Source organism: Pezoporus wallicus, unplaced genomic scaffold (assembly GCF_028554395.1).
Source record: "Pezoporus wallicus isolate ANWC-B61680 ecotype Strahan unplaced genomic scaffold, APGP_CSIRO_Pwel_v1 contig_7985, whole genome shotgun sequence".
Taxonomy (NCBI): Eukaryota; Metazoa; Chordata; class Aves; order Psittaciformes; family Psittacidae; genus Pezoporus; species Pezoporus wallicus.
In genome coordinates, this window is record NW_026636538.1 from 2,069,836 (window position 1) to 2,097,296 (window position 27,461).

General features: G+C 38.6%; 2 protein-coding genes across 2 annotated transcripts in view; both read left to right on the forward strand.

Moving 5' to 3' along the window:
* The first annotated feature begins 2,579 nt into the window (after window positions 1-2,579).
* On the forward strand, window positions 2,580-4,785 carry POLR2K (RNA polymerase II, I and III subunit K). Its single transcript, XM_057400560.1, has 3 exons — window positions 2,580-3,328; window positions 4,090-4,182; window positions 4,622-4,785. The coding sequence occupies exons 1-3, from the start codon at window positions 3,268-3,270 to the stop codon at window positions 4,642-4,644; spliced, it is 177 nt and encodes a 58-aa protein (XP_057256543.1). The 5' UTR covers window positions 2,580-3,267; the 3' UTR covers window positions 4,645-4,785.
* Window positions 4,786-6,196: 1,411 nt separating this feature from the next.
* The window catches only part of SPAG1 (sperm associated antigen 1), a 34,414-nt gene continuing 13,149 nt past the window's right edge, over window positions 6,197-27,461 (forward strand). The window contains exons 1-13 of the mRNA XM_057400562.1: window positions 6,197-6,215; window positions 7,624-7,765; window positions 8,291-8,450; window positions 8,807-8,929; window positions 12,740-12,807; window positions 13,110-13,228; window positions 13,724-13,829; window positions 15,197-15,327; window positions 15,959-16,065; window positions 18,331-18,493; window positions 22,708-23,136; window positions 23,523-23,622; window positions 26,780-26,932. Of these exons, the coding sequence (XP_057256545.1) occupies window positions 7,626-7,765; window positions 8,291-8,450; window positions 8,807-8,929; window positions 12,740-12,807; window positions 13,110-13,228; window positions 13,724-13,829; window positions 15,197-15,327; window positions 15,959-16,065; window positions 18,331-18,493; window positions 22,708-23,136; window positions 23,523-23,622; window positions 26,780-26,932 (1,799 nt within the window). The 5' untranslated portion in view covers window positions 6,197-6,215; window positions 7,624-7,625. The remainder of the gene's footprint in view (window positions 6,216-7,623; window positions 7,766-8,290; window positions 8,451-8,806; window positions 8,930-12,739; window positions 12,808-13,109; window positions 13,229-13,723; window positions 13,830-15,196; window positions 15,328-15,958; window positions 16,066-18,330; window positions 18,494-22,707; window positions 23,137-23,522; window positions 23,623-26,779; window positions 26,933-27,461) is intronic.

A 27,461-nucleotide genomic window follows, 5' to 3' on the forward strand; every position in this document is an offset into this window, starting at 1 on the left:
ATACTCAGTATTCAGGAGAAGAAATACATTTCCTTAAATTAGGAAACTTTTTAAATGATGAAGTAATTTAAATGGGCATATTCTCAAAACAGTATTTGTTAAGCATTTTTTTCCAGAAATAAAGCAAAGATGGGTTATTCTGCTAAATGCCCAGCGAGGATTCCAAATCTGCAGCGCCAGTGACTCTGAGCCAGGGACCGAGAGTGCAGCCGGTGAAATTCCAAGTCTCGTCTGTGCTATTCCAGTTCGGGAATCATCGACGTTTGAACTTCTTTCATAGTAACTCACACTTAAAATGTGTTGTATCGCGGCTTGTAAATTTGGATTAATACGGGTACATATGATACTGCCCACAAGCTTAAAATACTTTTACAAGGGTATGTAGTGATAGGACAAAGGGGAATGGCATTAATCTATAACAGTGTAGATTTAGATTAGACATCGGGAAGAATTTATTTACTGTGAGGGCAGTGAGGCACTGGCACAGGCTGCCCAAAGCTGTGGCTGCCCCATCCCTGCCAGTGTGCAAGGCTTTCAGCAACCTGGTCTGGTGGAAGGTGTCTCTGGCCCTGGCAGGGAGTTGGAACTGGATGAGGTTTGAATTCCCTTTCAACCCAAACGGTTCTGAGATTCTATGAATACCAAGATGCTGTTTTTATCCAAGTGTCTTACATAGAACTGAAGATCCGGAGGCGAGAGCCCAGGCGTGTTAAAAGCCCCGCTGCTGCCCGACCCGCGCACGAACAGCCGGTCGGGCGCCGCCACACCGAAAAGCCGGGTGCGCTCGATCTTGTCGCACTACCCCTGCACCGCCCGCTGTCTTCTTCGCACACCGGCAATACGATTCAGCCGAAAGCTTGAGCGTTTAACAAATGCCACCGAATATTCTGCGCTTTCGTCATAAGCGGTTAACGCTCACACTCGTTATAAAAGCATTTATTTCTTTCTCGGCTTCACTACCGAGAGGGGAGGAGGCTGAAGGTGTCGGGATTAACCTGCCGCGCAGAGATTACCCGTGTCGTGCGCACTTCAGCTCTGCCGGCCGGTACCACAGCGGCACGCCCTGGTGTGCAGGGCGGCACTGGCGCACGGTGTGTCGTCATCAGCCGGCGCCGTGGGCAGAGCGGGGCGGGTGGAGTTGCTGTGGAGGCGAGTGGTGGTCTGGGTTTTGTTTGGGGGTTCTGGGATTCTCCCGTCGCAGCCGGTAGTCCCCTTCGGAGCGGGAGCGGGGAGGTGCAGAGACCGTGGCGAGTAGGGAAAGGCCTGGCCTAGCCTCGACCTTTGCTCCTGCGTAAAGCCCCCCGGGGAGGTAGGGAAGGCGCCGGTGCGGAACTGGGGCGGGCTGTTGTTCCTGCAGTTGAGGAAGGCCGCTGGCCGTCCCCCTCTGTGGGTGCTACGGGACGTAAAGTAGCGGGTTCGTCTCTCACAGATACGTAATAGCTCGGCCGGCGTCTCGCGTCTTGGCGGTAGATGGCGGCTGCAGCCGGGTGCATCGCTGTGTGCCTTTTGCCTGTGGCACCTCGGCAGCACTTGTAGTTGCAGGGTACGTGGAGGCCGGCCAATCCATGGCACCTCACTGCAAAATACATAGCTGTAGTCTTTAGTAGCAGTATTATTTTGTTGCATGAGCAGCACTCAGTGTACTACTGCAGCTGTGGTCCTTAGTTCAGCTCTCTGGCTTGGAAATTGCTCTTTTCAAGTGCTAATGAATTACTATAGTATATTTTACTATAACGTACTGTTACTATAATTATCACTGTAATGTTAATCTTACTATAGTGTACTGACACAAAAAGGCTATAACACCTGTGGATCGAGTTGCCACTGTGGTTAAGGTAGAGCAAAACCTTACTTGAAAGCTGTAGAGTTTAATGAATTATTTCCAGTTCCCTCAAATGGAGTGGCATAATGAGATTTTAAAAAGGTGGTTTGTTAGGTGCTGATTAGACTCTTAAACAAAAACATGTACAACTAGATCCTAGTCTAGTCTTGAATTGTGTGGAAAAAAAGTATTGATTATCTGTCTAGAGGTTACAGGAGCAACCTTGAAACTTATGGTTGCAGCCATATTTCTGTGTTAGAATAGGATTACTTAAAGGTTAGTAGCATGTTTTTGGAGGATATGTAACTATTTAGTCTGATATACTGCAAAGGAATGCTTGTCTTTAAATAAATCCAAACAATAAAAAATGTCATAGGGCATTAAGTGTTTGAAGAGTATCACTGCGTTACCAAACTCTTGATCAGTTTTGTGATTGTCCACACCTATGTTAGGATTCTGAGGGTGGAATTTCTTCTCTCTGCCCCTTGACACCCCCCCCCCCCCCCCCCCCCCCTTTTTTTTTTTTTATTCCTCTTCTACCTACAGTCTGTTCCAAGGATTTATAATTCCTTAAATCAATGAAAAGGTAGATTAGGTTAGCTAGTGTTGTATCAGAGGGTGAAAGGGAAAATGCAAAGCTTATCTTGTTTTATGATAACACTGTTGATAATAGTGTTACATAAGAAATAATTTCTTTTTATGTTTTTAGTAGGGCATTGGCAAGAGGTAGGAGTAAAATATTAATTGGGCTTTAATGTTTAGAATCTCATTAAATAGAAAATGTCATGCTGTCTGCTGTAGAGTCCTCAGTACAGGAAAGTCATGCACCTGTTGGAGGGGGTCCAGAGGAGGCCACAGAAGTAATCAGGGGGATGGAGCACTTCTGCTATGAGGAAAGGCTGAGAAAGTTGCGCATGTTCAGCCTGGAGAAGACTCTGGGGAGACCTTATTGCAGCCTTTCAGTTCTTAAAAGGGGCTTATAAGAAAGATGAGAAGAGACATTTTAGCAGGGCCTGTTGCTATAGGATGAGGGGTGATGGGTTTAAACTGAAAGAAGGGAGATTCAGGCTGGACATGAAGAAAAATTTTTACAGTGAGGGTGGTAAAATGCTGGCACAGGTTGTCCAGAGAGGTGGTGGATGCACTGTCCCAGGAGACATTCAAGGCCAGGCTGGATGTGGTTCTGAGCAACCTGATCTAATTGGAGATGTCCCTGTTCATTGCAGGGGGTTTGGACTGGATGACCTTTGAAGGTCCCTTCAAACTATTGTATGATTCTATGATCTTTGGAGGTTTTCTATACCAGATTGGTAAAGCTCTGAGAAACCTGATGTGACTTTGGTTTTGAGAAGCTGAGCTTTAGACTGAGATATTGAAATGATTATGTACGCCTTGAAAAAGTAATTAAAAAAATACATGATGTGCATGTGTGTTTTGTTTAGAGCATGGATTCACAGAAGGATGTTCAGCCTCCAAAGCAGCAGCCAATGATTTACATTTGTGGAGGTAAAGAAAAGACATCAATTTTTTTACTTGTTACTGGAGATTTGGTGTTTTAATAATGAAGAATGCCTAATCATTATACTGAAGAGTGCATAAATATGAATAGTTGTAGTGTGGTTCCTGGTGTTCTTTAAAGTTTTACACACTGATGGTACCATATACATGGAGTGTATTTGGATAGCAATGTGGAAGTAATTCATAAGAGCTTGTGGAGATTGCTGCGCGGAGGTCATCCACCTCCAGAGGATGCTTTCTCCAAGTGTCTGCTTGTGGTGCAGACAGTGGACCTTCTATTTAGTGCACTTCAAGAGTTTTTTGAAAGTGCTAGGTGCACAGATGCTACTCATCTTTTCTTGAAGTGCAGTAGTCAAATCTCTCTTATCTATATATGTCAACAACTTAAGAACTGGTGATTTTGAGCCATCACTTTGGGAATACCTGAAGTATTTTGTCTTTAAGAAAATAAACTTGGGTTGGGAGAATGAGCTGAAGATTTCATTAGTAGGCAGTCTAGTTGTATCAAGAGTGGAATATATTCTGTACAGTAACAATCTGGTGATTTTTAGCAAGATCCTCTTTGATCTTAATAGAACTGAAGATTGTGAATTTCTTTTTTTATGCAGTATCTTGATACCATTCAGCTCTTGCTACAGATCCTCCGCAGCTGGTTTTTGTTACATTTGCCACAAATAGGAATTTGACTGTTACGATTTTTGAAAGTTACTGGTTTTGTTTAACCACTCTCTTTATCTTCATCATGTCAGAATGTCATACAGAAAATGAAATAAAGGCAAGAGATCCCATCAGATGCAGAGAATGTGGCTACAGAATAATGTACAAGAAAAGGACAAAAAGATGTATCCTTTTACACATGCACTTGACAGCATTTGGAAAGTTGTGGATGGAGACAAGGTATATATAAGGGCAACAGAGTGGAAGATTTGAGTAAGGATGTAAGAATCTTTCAAGGCCAGAAATCAGTATAGTAGAGCAAAGTACTATAGGGAAATCTCTGCAGTGTGATTGGGCGCCTTGTACTTTTTCCTGGCACTTTCTCTCTTTTTGACATTTTCTATGCAAAATATATTAAGCTATGATAGTATGCTGGGTGGTGTACTATGGATTGTTGGTATTATTCAGCCTTTTAAGAAAAGATGCTGTGGGGTTAATTAAAGATGAGTTTTGAAATGCTTTTATGTAGTTACTTGTGATTTTAGATTTAGACAATCTTCTTCCCCCCCATCTTTTTGTTTTCAACCACAATGCATTTTTTTTTCTTTAACTGCACTATTTCAGTGGTGGTTTTTGATGCCCGATAATGTCTGCTGAAGATACAGTGATGTCATGAGGGCAGTTTAATCTTTCTGATAACTTTGCTTTGTAAATTCATTCATGTACAAATGCACACTGTTATTTGTGTTTTAAGAGATTGAAATATTAAAGTTTACTGTTATACTAAATTATGTCTCTATTGTCTTCCAGCAGTAGATTTCTAAACTTATCCTTTAAATTGTAGTTGGAGTATGCAGTGGTCATTTAAAGTTCAGTGGTATTGTGTTCTTTTTGAGTTAACCTCGTTTTCATTACTCTCATCTAAACATTATTTGCATTTTAACTTCTGTTACATGTTCTCTGGACTTTTATAGACTCCATAAAGTAACAGTGGTTTGAATAAATTCTACTGAAAATAAACAGGTTACACAAGGCTAGGCCTGGAATGCAAATCTCCATTTCAAACGAGCAAATCTCAAAGGACTCAAAAGCACCCAGTTCAGGCACCTGTTTGTAAAGGAAGTGTCAAAAAAATAATCTCTCGGAAAAGAAGAGGGGAGGCAAGGTAAACATCAGGAACAATGTGTAAATGGGAATTCCAGTGTGCTTCTTGTCTTGGTTGTGCCTGGGAAAGAATTAGATCTGTGCTATAATTTGGGTAGTGTCCCAAAACAAAAAATAGCATCTTGTTTTGTTTTTCTGGTGGCTTCTCAGGGGACTGTAATAAAAACATCAAAGTGGTTTTGTATTGATGAGCCAGTACTTTTTTTTTCACCTGTTTGGAGTGTGTGTTAAGATAGTTTATCTCTTATCATTATAGTGAGGTATCCTTGTGCCAGACTGCATGGCCATGTACTGGCTCATAAATGAACTGCAGTGGGTCATTTCCTCTGATAAAAAAGCATTCTTGAGATTGTATTTTGGAGCTGTTTGATAAATATTGTCTTGGGTATCTTATCTCATTTTAGCTGTAAATACATTTCTCATCTCATTTCTTGGAAGCCAGATACACTTCGGTGTAAATGCATGAGAATACAGCAATTTTACTGCACAGTTGCAATCGGTTTGTTCTCCCTACTGGCACACGTAGCATGCAGTGTGTGCCTGCACAACAGCAACGAGGGCTCGAAGGCTTCTGAGAGCTGCCCGCTGGGGAGAGGGCAGTTTTCATGCTGCAAGCGGCCTGCTGGCACGAAGGCACGGGCTCTGCGGGGCTGTGGGCAAAGGCACAGATGAGCATCTGCTCCCATTAGGAAGTGGTGCGGACGTGCTTCACAGAGCAGTGCTGGGGGCTGCAGGGCAGCACCACTGCAGGCACCAGAGTTGGGAGGGGATTGTTCTAAGCTAAATAAAATACTACATTGTATACTGTAGTATACAGTAGGGCTGTAGTTTTAATACAACATAACCTAAATGTTGTGTTTCTGTGTCGTGACCCCGGCCACGCCGTGCGAGGGAGAGGAGCGACCCCGACGCCATTCTCCTTAGGCCTAGCGTTTCGCTCCCGCCCCTCACCCTCCACTCCACACGGCTCAGCAGCGCATGCGCAGCGGGAGGCGGGTATTGGCTGAGGCGAGGCCTAGGTTGCGCTCGTCTCCCGGAGGCAGTGCGGCACCAGGTAGGTGAGTGCGGGTGTGCGCTGCGGCGGTGGCGCCGCTGCTGCTGCTGGAGCTCAGCGGGGCTGTGCGGAAGCCTCGCAAGGCGGTCACCGAGGGGGGCAGCTGCACTGCCCTGCCGTTGCCCCGCGCCCGTCCGTGCGAGCCGCCGGCCGCCATGTTGTACGTGGCAACAGTTGCTAGGGACCTGGTGGCCGCGCTGTGGTGCTAGGGGAGCCGGCGGTGTCGGCTTTAGAGTAAATTCCTGACGCCGTGGGTAAAGACGGTACTCTCAGAGCCGCGGAGCAGGGCTCGGCGGTGCGGCTGCGGGGAGCTGCCCGCAGGCGAGGAGCGCGCTGGGCTGCGGCGGTGCCGTGCGACCGAGGGGTACGTGTCACCGCCTGGCCCGAGAGCTGCTCCGGGCAGCTGCCTGACAGGTACGGAAATACTGACACGGGAGAAAGTGCTGCAGTCTGTGATGAGTGCCTTTCTTGCTTTTTACTCCTATTGTTTCCTGTATTGCTCTGTTTCTCCTCTACTGAAACCGCACATTCTCAGGACAGAATCCTGTCTTTATGCAATACCTAATTACGACCAATTACAATCGAGTATTGCTTAAATAATAAACTTTTTTTGTGCAACTAAAAATTAATGTAATTGTGTTACTTTAATTGAGTTTATACGTTGCTATTATTGTGTACTAGCTAGCTGTTCTTGTTAAAATAACATCACTTTACGCACTATATAACATGGGGAGGAAAAAAAGAATAACATCTGCTTCACAGAGCTTGAAATCAAAATAGAAGAAGATGCAGATAAGCAGTTCAAAGGTACAGGGAGACAGGAAGTGTCCCATTTGAAAACCTCATTTCATCAGCTAGAGACTTACTGGAAAAGATTTAGATTGGTAAACTAAGATAATCAGAGGTCTAGAAAATGCAGTTAGTGAAGAAAGACAATTGGTTTTATTTTGGCTAAAGAGAAGGCAAAAGTTACCACACCATTACATGCACTGAGTTGGTTAACATCTTGCCTCTGAAAAAAAGTACAGGGTACTGCACCATCCACACCACACTTGCTTAAAATAGATAATACCATACTGTGTTTAAAGAATAATGGAGAATCTAGTAGGCAAAAATTGATATCTTTAAGCACTCTTTCTGACATGTTCTGCCTTGCAGAATCAGTAGGCTTGTCCATATTCTTTTTTCCAAAGCATATCTCATAACTGTACTTCTGTAAGAAAATCTCTCTGAAAACCAGTTTGTGTGGTCAGGTCTTAAAATTTGAATTTTTTCTTTTGTGGCAATAGTTCTGCTTGCATAACAGAGTAGTACTTCTGAGCATGAGTAGAGTTATTTCTTAAATTAGCATTGCTTTAAAATATAACTGCCTATGGAATTGCTACATTTGTTTCTTTTTAATATTTAGTTATGGGTGATGAGTCAGTACCATTTTTTATGGATCAAGGAACCACTAAAACATTTCAAATACCCATTGGTCACTTGGACTACAAGTTCATTGAAAAATGCACAGACGTTAAACACCTGGAAAAGATTCTCAGGATATTAAGGTAAACATATTTTCTTACCTTCATTACTAATTATATTAATGCTCTGTAAAATTCAACAGAACCTGTACCTAAATATTCTATTTGTCTTGAACCTTTTTGTGACTCTCTAATTAAAAAAAAAAAAAAATTTTGTTAAAAGTGTCCGAATGATAATGCTAGAAATCCAAGTCTTGTTCTAACCATCCAAAAGATTTGAGTAACCCAGTGCCAGTTTTTCTCAAATACTGCCATCTTGCCTGAGTGTGGTCATTTCAGGTGAAATTCTTGTTTAAATTCTACAGAAAAAAAAAACACAATCATTTTTTCCTGAGCACTGTGATGATAATTTTGAACTGTGTATGTATGTGCATTGGAAAGTGGTTGAAGCCTAGCTGACTGGAATTTTCTGGTTATAGTCCTGAACCCAGGACAAATTGTAACAGGAAAATACTCTTCTTCAGTCTCTGTGATGACTATACATGAAGAGAAATATGGAAGATCCAGTGCAGTTCAGTTCTGTAACTTTTATATCTTTGAATTTTAAAGGTCTGGTGAGGAGGGATGTTATCCTGAACTGACATTGTTTTGTGAAAAGCGTATTGAGCGCTTAGATCCAAGGAGCAGGGCTCTGAGAAAAGAAAAGCCTGCAGCCACAGCTTCTGATTTCACAGCTGAAGAATGGGAGATAATTAATGGTGAACTGATGGTACAGTATAACTAATTTATAATGGTCATAATACAATCTCATTGATGTTATCAATCTTCCTCTTCTTGTGCATAAGTAGAATGCAATTGTTTGATTAAATGAGGAAGTGATCAAAAGATTATGGTGGTGGTTTTATTATTTTCTTGAGTTGGTGTCATTGAATCTTTACTCTCCTTTTTAGCTCTACAAATTTTTTTTGTAGATTTCTTTTTATTCAAAAAAGCACAATTGCTTTTTGTCTTAATTGCTTTCCCCATTAAGAGCACTGTATTATAAAGACAGTTATTAGTGTCATTGTAGACTATGAAGTATATCTGCTTTACTGCCTTAACGTACAGATACTTATTTTTTTTCAGAGCTGGGTGACAGAAATGAATGAAGATTATAAGAAACCGCAATTCCTGAGAACAGATCCACTACATGAAAGACAAGATAATTTGCCTCCTATTCGTTGTTCCAGTTGTTTTCCTGCTAATCAGGTATCTCTAGTTTTCTATTGTGTATTAATCATATGCCTTTCTAAAATCTGGAAATTTTATCTCCATAGACTTCCAGCCACTGAGCCTTTCTTACTAGTTTCATTTTGTTAACCAGGAAATATAAACCTTTTAAGTTTCTCTACAAAAGACTAATGTGCCTCCTTAGTACTAGCAGGTGTCTTGTAATAATGTTTTAATTCTGATGAAGCAATCACTCTGGAGCAAATCTTCTTAAATACCCTTTTATGTTCTTTGATTCACATTTCAAAGTGGTGTTAAGCATATGAGCTAGGTTCCTTTTGGAGAAGATTTTCTCCAGCTGCCAGTAGGCTTTTGTTCCATGAGACCAGACAGGAGCTAGTCCTGTTTGTTTGGAAGTGAGAAATTTTATAAAAGGATCCTTATAGGTCATGTGATATTTTTTATTAATTGATAATTTGAAAAAAATTTTTGGAATAATTATTTATTATTATAACTTTTGTTTTCCATACAAGGTTGAGGTGTTAGCATTATTACCCAGAAAACCTAGATACAGCTTTATGCCTTGCCTGTGGTATATAATTTCCATCCCTTTTGTCCAAGCAGATGGCTTCAGAAGTAATTGTAACCTGTCCTGGAAGAGTTCTAGAATTCAGTCTTTTAATATAGCAGTGTGGTTATAGCACTACTAGATAAGTACTGAATAAAAAGAAGCTGTTTCTATAGTATGCACTAAATTTATACCTGTAAATATAGATTTTTTTTTTCCTTTTTTCTTTTTTTTCTTGCTGATAAAGCTGGGTGTAATTTCACAAATTTTAAACAGTTTTTTGCTAGTCATTTAGGACTGTAATTATTATTTACACTGGCATCACATAATTTTGCAATGTGGTATCAAGTACAAAGTCGGGATGATAAATTTCTACTCTCTACTAGAAGAAAATCCACAAGCCCTTCTATAATTTTATGTTGTTATTTGATTGGAGACTCTTCATCTGATCTGATGCATAAAAAGTTCAGTATCTTCAATGAAGCCAATTCTGGAGAAAACCTTACTGACCCTAAAACAGTGGATTGTACCAATGGGTACGAGTTTGGTAAATGAAAGCATCTTGTGTCTGTAACCAGATTTTCTTGCTGATGTAGGTACAGTTTCAATTCACTACTAATAGCTTATAACTCTAGATGGTGGTCTCTTTTTATTGATGTGGCGTCATAGGGAATATTTTCCAAAAAAAAGAATAGAGTGAACTTTATGCCATATTTCCCTCTTTAACACAGTATGGAATTTTCTTATACCCCTGTTTTTCTTTCACACTGCCCAGAACTGTGAGGTTATATGTATACCCCAAAAGAAAAGAGGACTGGAGAGACAGCTTGAGTTTTTCTGTTCTTTACTGTCCACATTGTTTAACTGTTACTTTTGCTGCTTCACTTTTTCCAGGACAGAACTAAAGCATTGGTTTAAAGATACTTCCCAATGACTGCTGATGGGATTTCAACAGACTTGGGTTCCTTTGCCAAACACAGTTCTTAATACTATTCCAGAATGATTTCTGTCTTCAGATACCTCCTCACACTAAAGTCCAAGTTTTATGTTACAGAAATCCACTGTGATAGTATCTGTAGTGCCTTCATATATTTTGGATATTCTGAATTAAAAAGGAATACCGGTTAGCTGACACCGAGTAGTAATGTCTTACACCATAACAGAAAGCCCAGAAGAGAGCCAAGGCCTAATTCTGTGTCATCTGTACTGAAGCCAGTCCATGTTTTGATATTTGGTCTAGAAATTGTTTACTGGGCTTCAAAACCTGTGGGATCAATGCATTGTGAGTTGTGGCAAAAAGAGGACAAGGGCAGAGATTTTTTTGTTTCAGTTTCTTAGCATGCAAATGATCATTTTTCACCAAAGCCTCTTGGATGGGATGTTCTGAAGTATTACTCATTGAGAAATTCCTGACTCTCCTGGAGCTACAACGTGGTTACAGTGGTCCCAAGAATGAGACCTAGAACTTTAAAAATCATGCATTTTGAGTAAACTCTTCTGCCTTAGTCCTTAAAAGGACGTAGAATCATACAATCATAGAATGGTTTGGTTGGAAGGGACCTTGAGATCACCTTGAAGGTGTCACAGGCAGGGACACCTTCCACTAGACAAGGTTGCTCCGAGCCCCATCCAGCTTGGCCTTGAACACTACCAGGGATGGAGCATTCACATGCTGTAGTTTTCTCCCTAAATTAAAGTTGCATTAGTAAATACCTTAAATGAGTTTTCTTCAGAAAGTTTCACTATTTTTGTGTTCCTTTAAGATAAGGACTTCTTGTTTAAAAAAAAAAGATTTAACATTTATTAAATTCCTAAGTTTGTAATATAAGCCAGGATGTAGAATGGTAACTCATGTTTCAGGAAGCCATATTTAGGAGTTACCTCCTCCAAACATGCATTTAGACAAAATGTGTTTCTCATTTTGTCTAGCTTGTCATAGAATGGTTTGGGTTGGAAAGGATCTTAAGATCGTCTAGTTCCAACCCCCTTGCAGGGAAGCCTCACACTAGACCATGTTGCCCAAGGCTCTGTCCAACCTGGCCTGGAAGCTTCTATAAAGACTCAGAGCATTAAGAGTAATTCTGAAGTTGCATACTGTAAAAGTTTGTGTAACCAAACTTTATAGTTAGAAGTGTTCACAGGAAGGGCCACATTTGCATTATGTAAATTGCGGTGTTTACTTCAACTGCAGAGGTATTTCCTAGTTACAGTGTCACCACTGGTAAAGCTAGTTTAAGAGGTTGCTGCTTGTTTCTTTGGTCCAGTTTATCATGTGCTCAGTTGAAGTGCTACAGATATTTAGGGATTGTGCTGCAATTTCTATCAAATTGTATATTTGATCCCAGAAAATTGTAAATCTGCAACTCTACAAACAATTGCAGTGCAGCTCAGTGGATGTTGGATTGCAAGGTTAAGAAGAGGGCTGAACGGCCAGGACAGAGTAGATGGTAATATTTTGAACTGAGTGTTCTACCTGTTTGGAACCACACCTTGCTATTAAGTATTGTTGAAGTCAACAAGAAGAGAGGGACATAGCAGAAATATAGTCTCAGGACAGAGGTAGAAGGGTTGACAAAGGTGCCAGCTATGGAAATAGGTGCCATTAGTGTAGGAGATGGGTTGTGATACAAGCTAGTTGAATCTGTTACTGGGACTGATTGTTGCAGGAAGGTCCTAAGGATGAATTTTAGGTAAGGCAAACCTCAATGATGGATCTTATTTAAAAGCTAGAATGAGTGTAAATTATCTTGGGAATTTGCTTGAATGGAGTGTGACATAGTCAAAAGAAGTCCAGACACTATTTTGAAGTCAAAACATTGTAAATTTGTTTTGAGGGTTCCAGGGACAATATTAATCTGTGCATTGCATTATCTTGGGAATGGCGAGCCTAAAACAAGGTTACTGCTGCCAAACACCTCATCACAAGGCTGTGTTTTCCCAACACTGAGTTTTCCTTTGCTGTGTTGAAAAGATGGTTTGCAAGGTGGCAGCACAAGATACTAATTAAGAAGAGCAGTTTCCTATCTGAAATTTTTATCCTATTCCTCTGTGACATTACCGGCCAGTGAAGATAAAGTGTGAGGCTGAAGAGTTCCTCAGATTACTAGGATATGTGAAATACATGAAGATTTTCTTTAAAGCAAGACAAAGTTTTGAAGACTATGCTGAGAAGAGTCATGAATAGTGTCAGTTACTAGGAATATGTATTGCAGAAACAAAACAAAAGGCTGTGAATTTCCACTTCAGAAACTTGTTTTACAGGCTGGCTGTTTCTTTTTCAGAACAAAAATTTACAGAACAAAGAAAGAAACAAGAAAAACACACCACGGGATTACAGTGAATGGGAAAAGTATGTTAAATCTTTTATATATATATTTAATCTTATTTATTTGTTAAATGGAATATTGGTTGTTGGGATGAGGGAGAGAGGAAGTAATGTAAAAGCAGGGCAAGTGCACACACACGCAAAAGAAGCCAACACAAGGAAAGGAGATAAGATGAAACATCTTCTTCCTAAATAGTCATGGATAACTGAACACAGCCTTAAACTCTCTTTTCCTTTGGTTTATAATAGAAATATAGTAACCCTTTCTATTAGTAAAGGAGTCTTGTTATGCAGTATCATTAAATCTGTAATTTTATTAATTTAAGGTTCGATGTGGAAAAGGAGTGTTCAAAAATTGATGAAAGCTGCGAAGAAAGTAACTCAAAAGCAAGATTCTTTAGCAGGCCAAGTCCACCTATAATCAAAAAGAAAATAGACACAACTGGTAATGTCTTAGAAACGTACAGTTTTTCTTCAATTGTAATACTGTGTTGTAGAGTGTGAATACAAATTATAGAGTTGAAGGTTTCTATCTGCTTCTCAGTCCCTAGAGATGTGAAACATTAGGAGGTCAACTGAACATGAAGCCATATTTGAAATAAAATCTAGTCTTGGTGTTGATAATCAGTTAAATATTTATGTTGTGTTTAGGTTGAGAGTGCTAATTAAAGAAGTAGAGCATACATCTGTTACAAACCAGTGGTAGAGGTTAGCTGAGTGCTTTCATCTTGCACTCTGAATGCTCATTGGAAGAATTATTTTTAGAATAATTTAGAATAATTTTTATTCTAGAAAATACAATACAAATTTGTCTTTTAGTAAGTCATGTTCTTTTAAAAAATAATAAAGATTATGGCATTCAGAATATTTTAGCTGATAGTGTTTTGATTACATCTGTGCCAGTTATTAGTTTTTTATGTATAAATATTTATTTTTCTAGGCATGACAAAGAAGGAGAAGATTTTTATTGCTACTCGTGAAAAAGAAAAGGGCAATGAAGCCTTTGCCAGTGGTGATTATGTGGAAGCAGTGACATATTATACTCGGTGAGTAAATACTGTTGTGTTCTTTCATTTTAATGGCTATTACTTCTGAATATTATTTTTAGAGCAATGTAATTAAAGCAGCTTCTTACTGAGACAAATAGTGACAATTAGATTATTTTTTAAAAGGGCAAAAAGGTTTGACAGAAGAATCCTTAAAGCATTGTTGCATCCTGATAGTAATTTTTATTTATCAGGAAGAGAAATGGTTAAATAGTGATGGGATGTAATTTGCAGGTTTCACAAACTTCCTCAGATTTTTCAAACCCTGTGAGAGTCAAGGGCAAGTTTACAAAAATAAAAGGATAAGCAGTGTGCTGAAAAACTAAATTCATTACAAATTAATTGTAAAAAACCATATTGGTAGGATTGCTTCAGTTGGTAATAAGTAAAATTAATAACCTCTTCTTAGGAGAAAGAAAAATCACTGTGTACAGCATCACCATAATACAGTCTGTAATTAGCAGCAGTCCAGAAAAAAAGTATATAGACAGAGGATTAAAAAGAATTAAGACTCTTTCAGGTTACCTTATTTAGTGCTCAGTGCACTACATTCAGACATCGGCTTTATATTAATAGAGGTTGTTGCTACAAGATCTCTGTTGTATTTGTTTCAAAAGAAGAAGAGCATAAGATGGACAGAACAGACAACAGGAAGAGAAGGATACGATGGGGCAGCCACAGCTTCTCTCAGCAACCTTTGCCAGTGCCTCACCACCCTTACAGTGAAGAAAGTTTTCCTTGTATCTCTTGCAGTATGCTGTCACCCTGACACTTCCCTATTGTCCCCTCTTCACGGTGAAGAGTCCTTCTTGCTAGGTTAGCAAGGGTGTGGGCAAAGATCCTCTTGTACTATGTCATATGCATCCCAGTTGTCCTTGTTCATCAGAGATGATCCTGTTGTTATAGAAACTAAAGCCCTACCTGCAATACCAGCCACATAGCCAAACCTGGAAAATTCATCCACTGACACCTGGGTCTTTCCCTTTTACAAGCAAGATCAAGGAGAAGCTCGTGTGCCCTCCCGTTATAACTTCCAAAGATCTGTAGTTAACTCTTGATACTCTCAAAGGTTTCATTTGACAGTTTTATTAAAGACTAGATGGATGGTAGCAAGAGGTAACAGTTTAAGTGATAGGTGAGCCATAGCATCTTTCTGCAGCTTCTCAGACCTAAGCCCTGGCAAGCAACAGACCTCTGAAGATGGTAAATCTAGTTGGTGGATGGTTGCCTCTGGTCTCACAGGAAGGAGTTTAGAGTATCAGTACTAATATTGTTATAATACTGTTTTCAGCTTCTAATAGCAAAGTATTTCTACATTCAGGCTTTCTAGCTATGAGCCTACCATAGTCAATATTCCCTTCTTTCAGAAGTATATCAGTAATACCCACTGCAGCTGCATATAACAACAAAGCTCAAGCAGAAATCAAACTTCAGAACTGGGACAGTGCTTTGCAGGATTGTGAGAAGGTACTAGATATGGAACCTGGCAACTTAAAAGGTAAAGGAGAACATAAACTTGCTCTTCTATGTGGTACTTTATTTCTAGCAAATAAAATAGTACATGTCTATTCATGTTGTCCATTGACTTAACTGAGCTTTAGATCAGGTCCAAGTATGAATAAGGAAACAGATGAGCTCCCCAAAGTAATTTTAATAGTATTTCTGAGGTCAGGGAAGTTTTAGGCAGTTCATTCTGTTGATCTGTAATGCATATTCTTATGTGGTAGCATGGGGCTAACTTGTTTTTCATATGACGACTTAAGCCCTCTTTTGTGCATGCAATGCACTGTTTCCATAATACCCACACTGAAGTTTTAATTACTTTAAAAGCAACATGAAAACAATAGAAGTTGCTGATTTAATCTTTTCTGAAGGAAATGGCTATATTTGCATGGGTGGAGGAGAAGAGTTGGAAAAATGTAAAAAGATGCTTCACAGTTCATGATTGGCATCTCAAAAGGCATTATGTGAAATTGCATCATTAAAAATGATCAAGAGAACAGACACACTAATACAGTCATTATGAAGTAAATGCAGAATTTTAAAAACTGGTTTACTCTTGAAAAAAAGTGTATTTTTATCCACTTTGTGATTCAAATACATAAATAATACTCTTTGTTCCTTTGTAGCTCTTATGCGTCGTGCTACTGTACACAGTCAGCTGCAGAATTACCAGGCAGCTACAGAGGACCTGAACAGAGTATTAGGTGTTGAACCACAAAATGCTATAGCTAAGGTAAAGACCAGTGAGTTTACTATGTCTAGCAACAGGCTGTATGCAGTTGTAGCATGAAGTACGTAGAGCTTATATTGTTTGATTTGAATATGAGTTTTGAGGACGTGCTCTGCTGTGACAGCAGTCAGTTTCTCAAGATCACATAGGTACCTGTGGTGGAAATTAGGTACTTGAATGTGACCAGATCTTCAGCCTACTGAAGTACCTTTACTACTTAATTGTGAGAACTTGTAGGCACTCAAGTCTTCTCTACCAGTGTAATTTAGGTGCCTGAATTTTTGCTGCTGAACATGATTACAGTATTAGTGTCTTAGCTGATCAAAGTTACTTGGACATTTGGCTCAAGAAGATCCCTGGGATAGGTATATTTAAACCTGACACATAATTCACACGAAAAATCTAAAGAGATGATAAGCTTTTATTGTTAACCTAAAAGGAGATTACTTGGGTTCTGTCCTTAGTTCAGCATGATGTTATAAATCCTCATTTCTCACCCCCAGGCTAGAATGAAAAACCTTTCATACCTTCTGATGAACCTGGACCCTCCTTAGCCAATTTTGGATCTAAGAAAGCCAGAAGCTTTCTTTGGAAACTCAAGGTCAGGATGTGGTCCTTGTACGACTATTACTTCAGCTATTTAGGAGAGGATTGTTTGTGTCCTTTCATTGGTAGCTTCTTAGGGGTGTTTTGTGGGTTAGAACCTAAGCCTTGCATTTGGGCTCTTCTGTGTCCTGAGAATCTTCAGGACCAGGCAGTTCTGATACTAAATGTCTCTTTGTCAATTAGGAATCCATCAAACTGCTACATTCCCTTGCTTTTTTTCTTTTTTTTTTTTTTTTTACATATGACTTCTGGATGCTGTGCAATTGCCTCATCACCTGAATTCTGTTCAGCTGCTTTTGGCACATTTTGCCCTGCTATCAACTTGCTGATTGCTGCTTTTTTCCATGGAATTATATGATCGCTGCTATTGCTTGCACCAGTGAGGGAGGTCCAAGCCTATTATGTCAAATTCACTATATACAGCATTCATCCCTTTTAGAGCATTCTTGGAACTGAATTCCTGTCCAGAGTCCTGTTCCACAGTTTCACATCAACCAAGGAATCAACCTGCCTGATTTCCCCCTCCTTTCTTTTTAAACACCTGTCTCTAGATTTGAATTCTGAAAGGGCTTTTGGGATTTTTTTTTTTTCAGTCTGCAAGACTGAACCACTAAATAGCTTGTGAGTCTGTGTTGACAAACTCCACAACAGTCTGTGAAAAGATTGTCAAATCGGCTGTACTGACACTTGTTATAATATCAGGCATAAGGTACTCCTTCATTTTGAGTACTCTTCCAGAGATGTAAATTCATTAGTAGCTTTGCTGAGTAATGCTTCTGTAGCTGAAAGCAGATGTCTGTACTTTGTTCTTATCTCTGCCTGCTACTATGCCTTGGCTGAGACATTTAGAAGTGACAAGTGCTCGACAGGGAATTTTGTCAGTTGGTCTTTGCTTGAAGGATCCTCAAAACCCTCTTCAGATAAATATGAATGTACTGAAGACATGTAGAGTTAATGTTTATGTGCAGAGTCACTAATATAAAGGTAAATTGATTGTCTCTAACTGGAATTCTTCAATATACTTTGTTCACATGAATCATTGCCTGTTCCTGTCCTTGTTTTACCTTTTCCTTGAGGAAGTGGGTACTGAAATGGCATTTCCTTTTACAGCATTGAATTCAATTCAGAATAGTGCATAATGTTGGGTCTCTGCTCTGGAAGTGTAAAGTGCAGTTGGAGTATTTTATCTTGAGTAATCAAAAATGTTTATGGAATGAGAGGCTGTTTGGTCATCTAATTTGCAGTTCTTACAAGAGGAGCAAACCTTTTCATTATTCAACAGTGTCCTTCTGCTAACTGCCAGAAACCATAGCATAAATTTTGCTAAACTGATTTTAGGGGTTTTTTTTTGAGATTCTGGAAATAATCCACTAGAAATAATCTGTTTTCTTACTCTTTTGAGTAGACCATGCCAGATACTGCTATAATGCAGTTTGCTCTTTTTCTGTCTGGGTTTTGGTTGGTTGTGTTTGTGTTTTTGTTTTGTTTGATTGTTTGGTTTAGGTTGGTTTTTTTTTTTCTCTTGAGCAGTTCATTCAAGAAAAGTATTTGTGTGATATCTTCCGAGTTTCTAAGAGACAGAAGTAGAGTGTTAATCTTGGTTTTGATACTGTCTCTTGGAAAAGTAATGTCATGTTTTTTTTCTGTGTTTTTATATTGCAGAAAAATCTGCTAGAGGTTGAAAAGAAACTGAAAGGTTTAAAGCCTATATCTGAGACTCAAGGCAAAGGAAAAAGGATACTTATTCAAGACATAGAGGATTCAGAAAGTGATGAAGAAAGAGGTGAAAATACAGTTGAATGTGAAAGAAGCAGTGGAAATAAAAGTAATGTCAGGTTACTTTCTGTTTACTTTCAATCTGAGAAAAAAATCTTTGCCTTTGTTATTGCTATCTTTATTCACACAATTCATCCATATTTGCTTGCAAAGAATTTTGCCTGTTTGAAGACTAAAATTGCCTTCACTACTTAAATTTGAGTGAAATCTAGAATTAAGTTTTATTACACATCTTTGGAATTATTTCTAGAAGGCGTATAATGGATGGATGGAAAATATTGCTATAAATCACCTAATTCCCTGAGTTCTGTATAATTTTATACCTATCCTTTGGTGTGGACCCAGTTGGGAATGTTCTCGGGTATTAGAGAACATTGTGTGTTCCTTAGCTCTTTCTCTCACACAGGTCTCCTGCCTTCCCATCATTGCATTTTTCTTCTGCATGTTTCTTCCCGTAACTGGATCAGAGGGTGTAAAAATAACCAAATGGCATGTAATTTGGTTATTTTGCTGCTGTTTGTTTTGAAATCTATCAATCTTTGTTTGTTTGTTTGTTTGTTTAACCTAACAGATCATCTGGTCTGAAAGTATGTATTAGAGGTGAACAATATGTAATTCTTGTACTGTATATAGTTTCCAAGCAGCTGAATGCAGCTCCTGTTCCTGGATTAGTGTGTGAATAACTGCAAGACTGCTGAGATGAAGCTACTGGTATAATCAGAATATATGACTTGGAGGAGGAAGGGAAGCAATAGGTGCTACTGAGGCTTGCACTGGCAGGTTGTTTTTAGATTCAGCTGCATGTCTGGGCTCCGGCCTTCGACAGAGTGACATCCTTAGGTTGATTCCCACCCTTTCTCCTTTCTGTTGGTTCTTTAAGGTAATGTGGCTTGACAACTGTGACTTCTGTGTTTTCTGTTGTCGATGTAGCTCTTTATCTTGAAATTAAATCAGTGTGTGGCTTTTACAGGTTAATTGTAAATATTAAACTGTGCATGTGTGAGTTAATAATGCCTTATTTGCAAAGAAATTTAAGGAAAATATATTTTTCAAAATCAGTAGGTATCTACTAAGTCACCTCAGCTAAAACCCTGGAAGAAAAGACGGATCATGTCCTTAGTCTTAAATACTAGTTAATTTGGGGCTGCTTTCATTGGGAGCGTTCAGATGACTAAGTGCCTTCTAGCACCATAGGAAGACTCCCATTCTGTTGATGAAAGGTTAGGCTTTTAAACAGGGGATTGTCAACTGACGTAAATGTCGCATGTGTTCATGTAGGTATTTCTGAGATTTAGGAGACAAGCACCTTCATATATTACTCTGTTTTCAAGTACAACTAGAAGCAAATACAAACTCAGTTCAGTTATTGAATAAATCTGGTATGTTCCATGAACCTAACAGCACTAAATAGACTAAACGTCTTATCTGTCTTTTTTATACATCTAGTCATGTAGTCACAGTCAGTCCAGTAGTCCATGTAGTCCAGTCATGTAGTCACACTGATTTCACATTCTAGTTGGTAAGCGTTGTGCATTCCTACTAAACTTATAGCATGGAGATTGGAAGAAAACAAAATATTTTTGTTTTCCTCAGCTCTGAAAAGTTGATTTCTCAGACAAAACAGTATATATAAAGAGTGTAGTCTCTCTTCATCTGTGTAACTGAGAGGAAAAGTAAATCCTTTCTGTACAATAGAAATGGAAAATTGCTTATGTCTTAAGACTGTAAAAACTAGCAGACACTGTAAAAACTAAAGATCTTGTATGTGACAAAGCGCCTGATATTTTGACATGTTTATAGAAGTCATACAGTGATAAATACGGTTTAAAGATAAATGTATTTTAAGTAGCCCTTTTAATTCATAAAAATTTGCTGACCATATAAAAAAAAAAGGAAAAAGAAAAATTATTATTAAAATTTAATCTGTGGAAATGTGGACCATTCCAGTTGTCTTCATATATAGCCAGTCCAGTGTGGATAAAAGACTTGGAAGTGTTTCCTGGCTTCATAATAAATGAATTAACTGTGAATTGAACTTAGATACTTTTCATTCTGCCACCATTATTTTTGTGCCATGCTTCTGGAGAATAAAAACTTTGTATAGTTGGAAACTACTTTCAAATGAAAGACAATGTCATCCATTAAAAAACCCCAAACAAATATTCCTTTTGGAGTATTCAGTAGCTTTTGTTTAATGACATTCCTTCCAATTTAAGTTTGCTATTTTAATGATAACATGAATTAAAATTCTTGCTAGTTTGTATTTGCTGTCATTCTAATCAAAATCCTGCCCACACTTTTCACTTTTTATACTTTAATTTTCAGTAACTTTTCTTTGGAATTTATGATCTATCCAGAGGGGTTTTTTTTGGGTTGTTTTTTTTTTTTTTTTTAAGCAAAGTTTGTAAGTGCTTTTTTTTTATTTATTTTTTTTTCCTATGACAAGCCCAGAATACTGCTTTCATTAATATATTTCTCTGCAGCGACCAATACAAGAGTAGCGGTTATGTTATTAAGAGCGAAAGTGAAAAACAGTGAGAATGAGATTTGAGAAATATATATCTGAGCAATTTTGTGCATGGTGTTCACTCAGTTCAGAAATACTTAGGCAGTTAGCATAACCTGACAGCTAAACCCGTTGACTATAACTACTCGTATTATCAGGAGGGCTCCTGATAATAAGGCTATAAATGTCTCCTGTCCATCCAGGATCAGTTCTCTGCACTTTATCTTCAGGAAATTTTCTGCTGTGTTCAGAAAGTGATGTTCATATTAATGACATTCACGTCATTACCTGTCATTATTCACACATTATCGACTTTTCTGTGGCTCAGAAAGTTGGGCTGTGCTTCTAGAGTGTTTCACTGCCTTTTCTAAAATCTTGTCAAATTGCCTGTTTGTCCATGGCATTTAAAATGTTGGGGTTTTTTTTCCTTTATTTTGCTAGAAGGTGTACAGAGTATTGTCTGGTTTCGTGGATGTAAAGCAAAAAGTATTTTAGCATGTATCCTAAGGAAATTACTGTGATACTATCACTGGCTTCGCTCATTGGCCTAGCTAGCTTTTCTCCCCTCATCCTCTCAACCAAATGGACTTTAAACCTTTTTGGCATATTGGGCACTGCCTAACTGCATGGATGGATGTATGTCTCAAATAGAAATAATTTAAGTTTTATAAGGAGTCTGTGTGAGTAGAATAGATGTATCCTATCATTGTTCCCACTGTGTAGTATGAACTTATTATTAAACATGCTATTTCAAGACAGAGGCCAGAGCTAGGAAGGACAGTTGGAGCTTTTGTCTATTAGGCACAAGAGAATCAATTGTTTTTAAACCTCTTATGTTTTGCCATTCTTTTCAGTTTGATTTCAGTAGCATGTTGTGCCTTAAAAAAATAATAATCCTGTAATTTGGAACAACCTGGAATTCATCCATATTAAATCAACTTCATAAGTTTAGTTTGAATTATTGGAAGTGTCACTGCAATATACAAAGGCACAAAAAATGCTGTTGGACAGATGAACACATCAAGTTAAGGGAAGGTGAAATCCCAGCACCCCAGAATACCAAACACAGAGTTGCCTTTGTGTGACTGGTACTATCACTAGTCAGGCATTCTGCAGAAATCTGTATTTGAATACTGTGGTGGCAATCTGGTAGGAATTCAGGTGAAGAAGGAATATATATGTTAATATCTGATACTTATATGATTTTTCTGAATTAAACGAGTAATAAAGAATAGTGAAAGTTGAATCATCAGGATTATTTGTAAAAGGCTTTTTGACACTATGTTTAAATGAAACCTCTGAGAATGATTTATAAGCTTTTATGCCTCTTATGTTGTATTTGAGAGTTTTGAAGTGTGCAACATTACTGGTTTCCTAGCAGTGTGTTTTAATTTTAACATGCAAGCATTTTGATTTGGTCACGGAAAATCGAAGTACTAATACTGCAATAGCCAGTATGTAAAGAGTTAATTTCAAGGTGAACTCTGTACCATTCTGACACCACAGAACAGGGGTTTATAGTGTGCCCGGTGAGGGGAAATTACATTTCATAGTAATACCTTCTCAGTAATAATTGCAAGTTAGTTGTAAGTAGGAAATTTATCTGTGTTCTTGAAAGTGTTTTCTAAGGCAAATAAATCTTTATAACACTAGGATGCCTGAAGGATTTGGTCTTTAGCTGTGCACCCCTCTTTTGCCAGGACGATAGTTTCTCCTGATGATGCAAGCTCTAACTCAGCTCATTAACTTCCTTGTAGGAATTGGCGTGCCAGTCGGAGGAGAGGCGGCAGCGGGAGAGGCTGCAATGGGCAACGCGCTGAGGAAGTTTCATAGCAAAGGAGGGGGCAGTAAGGCGGAGGACAGGGAGACACAGAAGCAGAAGGAATCCACTGAGAGCAGATTAAAAAAAGGCACATCAGAGAAAAATACGCAGAGGCAGTTGTCAGACTGTGAAGGTGAAGTTAATGGCTGTTTACACAGTGATCAAAAAAGTGAAAGCCCTGAAGCTGAGGAGGTCTCCGGATCGCTTGAAGCAGGGTCTCCGTCGGCTGGTGGTGGCAATTCCATTTCACTTCCTCCTGCTGCAGCAAAACTAAAAAGTGAAGGAAACGAGTTATTTAAGAGTGGGCAGTTTGGAGAAGCTGTGTTCAAATACTCGGAAGCAATTGAGTATGTCAATGGTCTAGGTGAGTGTAATACCTTATACTTAAATCTAGGATTGTTGTCTAGATTATTTAAAGGGAATACAAATGAACTAGCCTAGCCTAACCCTGGATTTTTGGCAAGAGTTACTGAGCAGTAAATTCTTCGTGATTTCAGTGAAGGACAGTTTACATGACACGAAATAGAAGATTATGACTGAAACAATACTTTTAACTTCCTAGGGCAGAGCTGTTTGTATTTATTTATGTGTTTGAATAATTACATATTCTAAGTGACGTGATAAAGGAAAGCTGCTTGCAGCTTTGCATTGTCAGCAAACTACATCACTGCAGTGTCACAGTATGTGAGTCTTTAATTTTTGAATGTCATTTTAGTAACCATCTTTGATTTTAATTGTAACTTCTTCTAGGAGAACAGAGTCCAGATGATTTAAGTATCTTGTACTCAAACAGAGCAGCATGTTACCTCAAAGAAGGGAACTGCAGTGACTGCATTCAGGATTGTAACAGGTAAATTGCAACCTCCCATGTGGGGCGACAGCATTCCTGATGATGAGTAAACATTTTAACTGATATATTGTTATTGTAGTTTGACTTTAGAACAGTCAGTAAAGACTGATTCCCTAAATCTGATCTCTCTAAATAAGGGAGATCTTTGTCAGTTATGTAAACAATCACATGGAACCTAGGGACAGAGTAGCTTTTAACTTCCTGTCTTATGTGAGTGCAGTTGTTTGTTAGGCTTCTTGTGTATGCAGAAATGCATATCAGGATTAAAACTTCTAAGACAAATGCAGGTTTATTTCAGTGATGCTCTGTAATAACTTATGTGCAGAAACTTCGTTAAGCCAGATGGATATCACAGTGTTGGAGATTGCTTACAAGCATGTGCATGGTGTACATGTGTGTATTCTCTGTGTTTGGTTTGTTGTTTTGGTTTGGGTTTTTATTTAATACATACTTGTCATAGTTATAAACAGTAATTACAGCTGTTCAGGAATTGAGCTAAAATCCTTTCTGCTTATTGTGGCTTTTAAGGATACCAGATTTAGAGAAGATTAGACACCTTCAACAACTTTGAAACACTGCCTTCCACTAAATTATTAGTATATTTCTAGAAGTCTTTTTTTATATTTTCATAGTTAGGCTTAGTAAGACTGATGCTTAACATGCAAGAAAGGATCCCAAGGCAGTTAGAAATCATACTAATTAATAATTTTTTTTACAGCATAACCCAACTGTTGCAAATCCCCCAAAAATAAAAAAAAAATAAAGTACTTTTGTATTAATTAAATATTTGACTTACTGTATATATTCTGCCTGACAGAAAAGTTTTCTGAAAATGTAATCTGAAAAAAAAAAAGAATGACTTGTAAATAATATTTTGTTAAAATAGATGAAGGACCAAGCACAGCTGGCTGGTAAAACAAGGCATACTTAACAGCCATTGCATTTTTCAGGAGGTTTGAAGTATGTAAGACTTCAGTTGAAATCAGTAATAGGACAGGGGGTTTTGGATTCTTACCAGTTGGAAGCTTATTTTCTTACTGCGTAATGATAGTGTCCTTAATGTCATGCATATTTTACAGTTACACAAGGAGCCATGATGCCTAGTGAGCACAGCAGCGGTAGAAGTAATTTAGACTGGGAAGCAGAACTGCAAAACTGCAAATACACAGGAACCGGGAAATGTCAATTAAATGTTCTCTAGGCAGCACAACACAAAGAATGATCTATGAATAGGTTACTTGATTTCAAAGTAAAAAGTGGTGTAGTCCTTATATTCATGGCATAAAAATAAGTACTGAACATTTTATCTTTTATTAAGTTCTGGCTATTTAGGGCTTAGAAGTGTATAAAACCCCCTCTGTTGGATCTTGGTTTGTAGTGCCTTTTGATTCTTACTACAGAGGTGAAATAGAGCTTCTATGCACTAATGTTAATTTATTTAGTACTGTAGTGTGGTTTGGTCCCTGGCTGTATAGTTGCATTCTACTCTGGAACTGTACTTTCCCATTCCCACAGATGCTGTTCTTCAGGCTGTGGCTTCCTCTAAACTTATTTATAGTTGTTTTTTTTTTTTCTTGATGTTAGGAACCTGAAATCACATCAATACTCTTCTGAGTTACAGAATGTCAAGCATTTTTGCAAAGGTTTGCAGGTGCTATGATGTTGTGTGCTGTTGTAATTTTCAAATGCATCCAGCAATTTGCAAATGCAATCCAACATAAAGACAAATGGAACAGTAGTGATATTTATGAAATGGAAATTGGAAATATTTTTTCTAGTAATCTTTTTTCTCTAGCTTTAGGAAGAGTAATGGTGCAAAGCCAGTTCACAGAAAGGGCAGCCAGCAGCCTCCTGGGTTTCATATGAACAGGAGCACAGCCACTGGACTGAGGGAAGTGATTATCCCCTTGTACTCAGCCCTTGTTAGGCAATATCTAACTAAATTAGATGTTGTCTAACTGTGCTGGTTTTGAGCTTCACCAGTACAAGAAAGACAGTGATCAGCTGGAGTGAGTGAGTTCAATGAAGTGTCACTGAGGTGGTTGTGAACTCTGGAGCACTTGCCTGGAGAGGAGAGTCTGAGGGAGCTGGGTTTGTTCAGCTTAGAGAATGGCTTCTAGAGGTCCTAACAGCAGCCTGACAGTACCTGTGAGGAGGGGTACCTAGAGGATGGATTCTGACTCACTCTGGCAGCGGCAGGACAAGAGTCAACAGGCAAAACCACAAGGTTCCAACTTTGTTTTAGGAGAGATCTTTTCCCCATGAACAGTGTGGGGCATAGCAGCAGGTTGCTCAGAGATGTGCAGAGATTCCTTTAAAGGTTTTCAGGGCCTGACTGGATAAGGCCCTGAGCAACCTTGGCTGATCTCAGGGCTGACCCCACCTATAGCAGATGGTTGGACTAGGAGTCTCTCAGCTTTAATTACTTTACGATTCCATAAAATCAAATTGGCTAGATGCATCTTAATTTCAGTATTTCAAAATTTATATCTCTTCCTCTGTAGTAAGAATCACTGATTTATAGAAGGTAGTCTTTAATAAATAAGGCCTTTGTGGACTGCTTCTTCATATTGCTGTAAAAGCACATGGTATTTGGGAGGCGCTATGATTGCACTGTCAGGAGTTGAGCTCAATGTTGACTAGGCACACAATCAAAAGAGTAAACAGGCAAAAGACAGGCAAAACAAAAACAAAACAAAAAGTCAAAAATAGGTGCATATTCATGTCTTATTAAATGTATTTTTTACATGCACGCTTCCATGTAAGGAAGAAGGATGGAAAATCATGTAGGCAAAAGCACCCTGTACTTGAAATCCCCATACGTCTTGGCATTGAAAAGAAAGATAGGTTTTGACTTAAGAAAGTTAGCTTTTGCTCTTGAACAGCTACCATTACAGTAATCTTTTCTCTCTGCTAAAAGCAGTTTTCCAGATGGAAGATGGGGATTTGAGTAGAGTAAGTTGTAAAAGCACTAACAGTTTCAGAAATGTGTGTCATTTGGAGTATTAATATAAACCACTTAGTGCCATTTTCCTTGCTTGTGTTAGTGTAAGACCCATCTGAAATAGCAAAGTTTTTGTGTATATCATAAAAGAATATTACTAATATTATTTCAGTTACTCTGTTTCAATCCTGCATTTTTCTTCTTTTCCTCCAGAGCTCTGGAGCTTCAGCCGTTTTCCCTTAAGCCTCTTCTACGACGAGCAATGGCAAATGAGTGTATGGAGCGATATCGACAGGCATACATAGATTATAAAACAGTCCTACAAATAGACAGCAGCATCCAAGCAGCAAATGATAGTGCTAATAGGTAACTCCACTTACAAATCTCGTATCAGTCCAAACAGAAAAGTAGAATTCAGTAGTGTTTGTTTTACACACACCCTCAGTTCAAAGTCAGGATCCTCACAAATAGTGTTATAACTAGAGGGCTGGCTGTCTCATTTGTTTTCCTGTAGCTTCACAGTTTTCCTCTGCCAGCAGTAGGTCGCTTTCTGTTTTAAAAACATATTTTAAAGTTTTTTTTTCTGGCACTTCAACATGTTTTCTTTCTTTTATTTGATACCACATAAAGTAGTTCTTTAAGGTCCATATTTTTTATCTGACATTTCTGTTTCCTTTTCATATTAGCAGTCTTCCTGTGGCAGCTGGAGATTTATGTTAAGTGTGAATCCTTCAGCATGCTGCAGTTATGGAAACACTGAGGGAGCTTGATACAGTGTTTGGCTGCAAAACTTAAAGGTGTAAAAAATAGGACTGAATATTATCTTAAACTGAAATGTTAATACTTCCAACATGAATTTTTGCTGCCAAGAGAGACTTCTCAATTTCTGTAATTA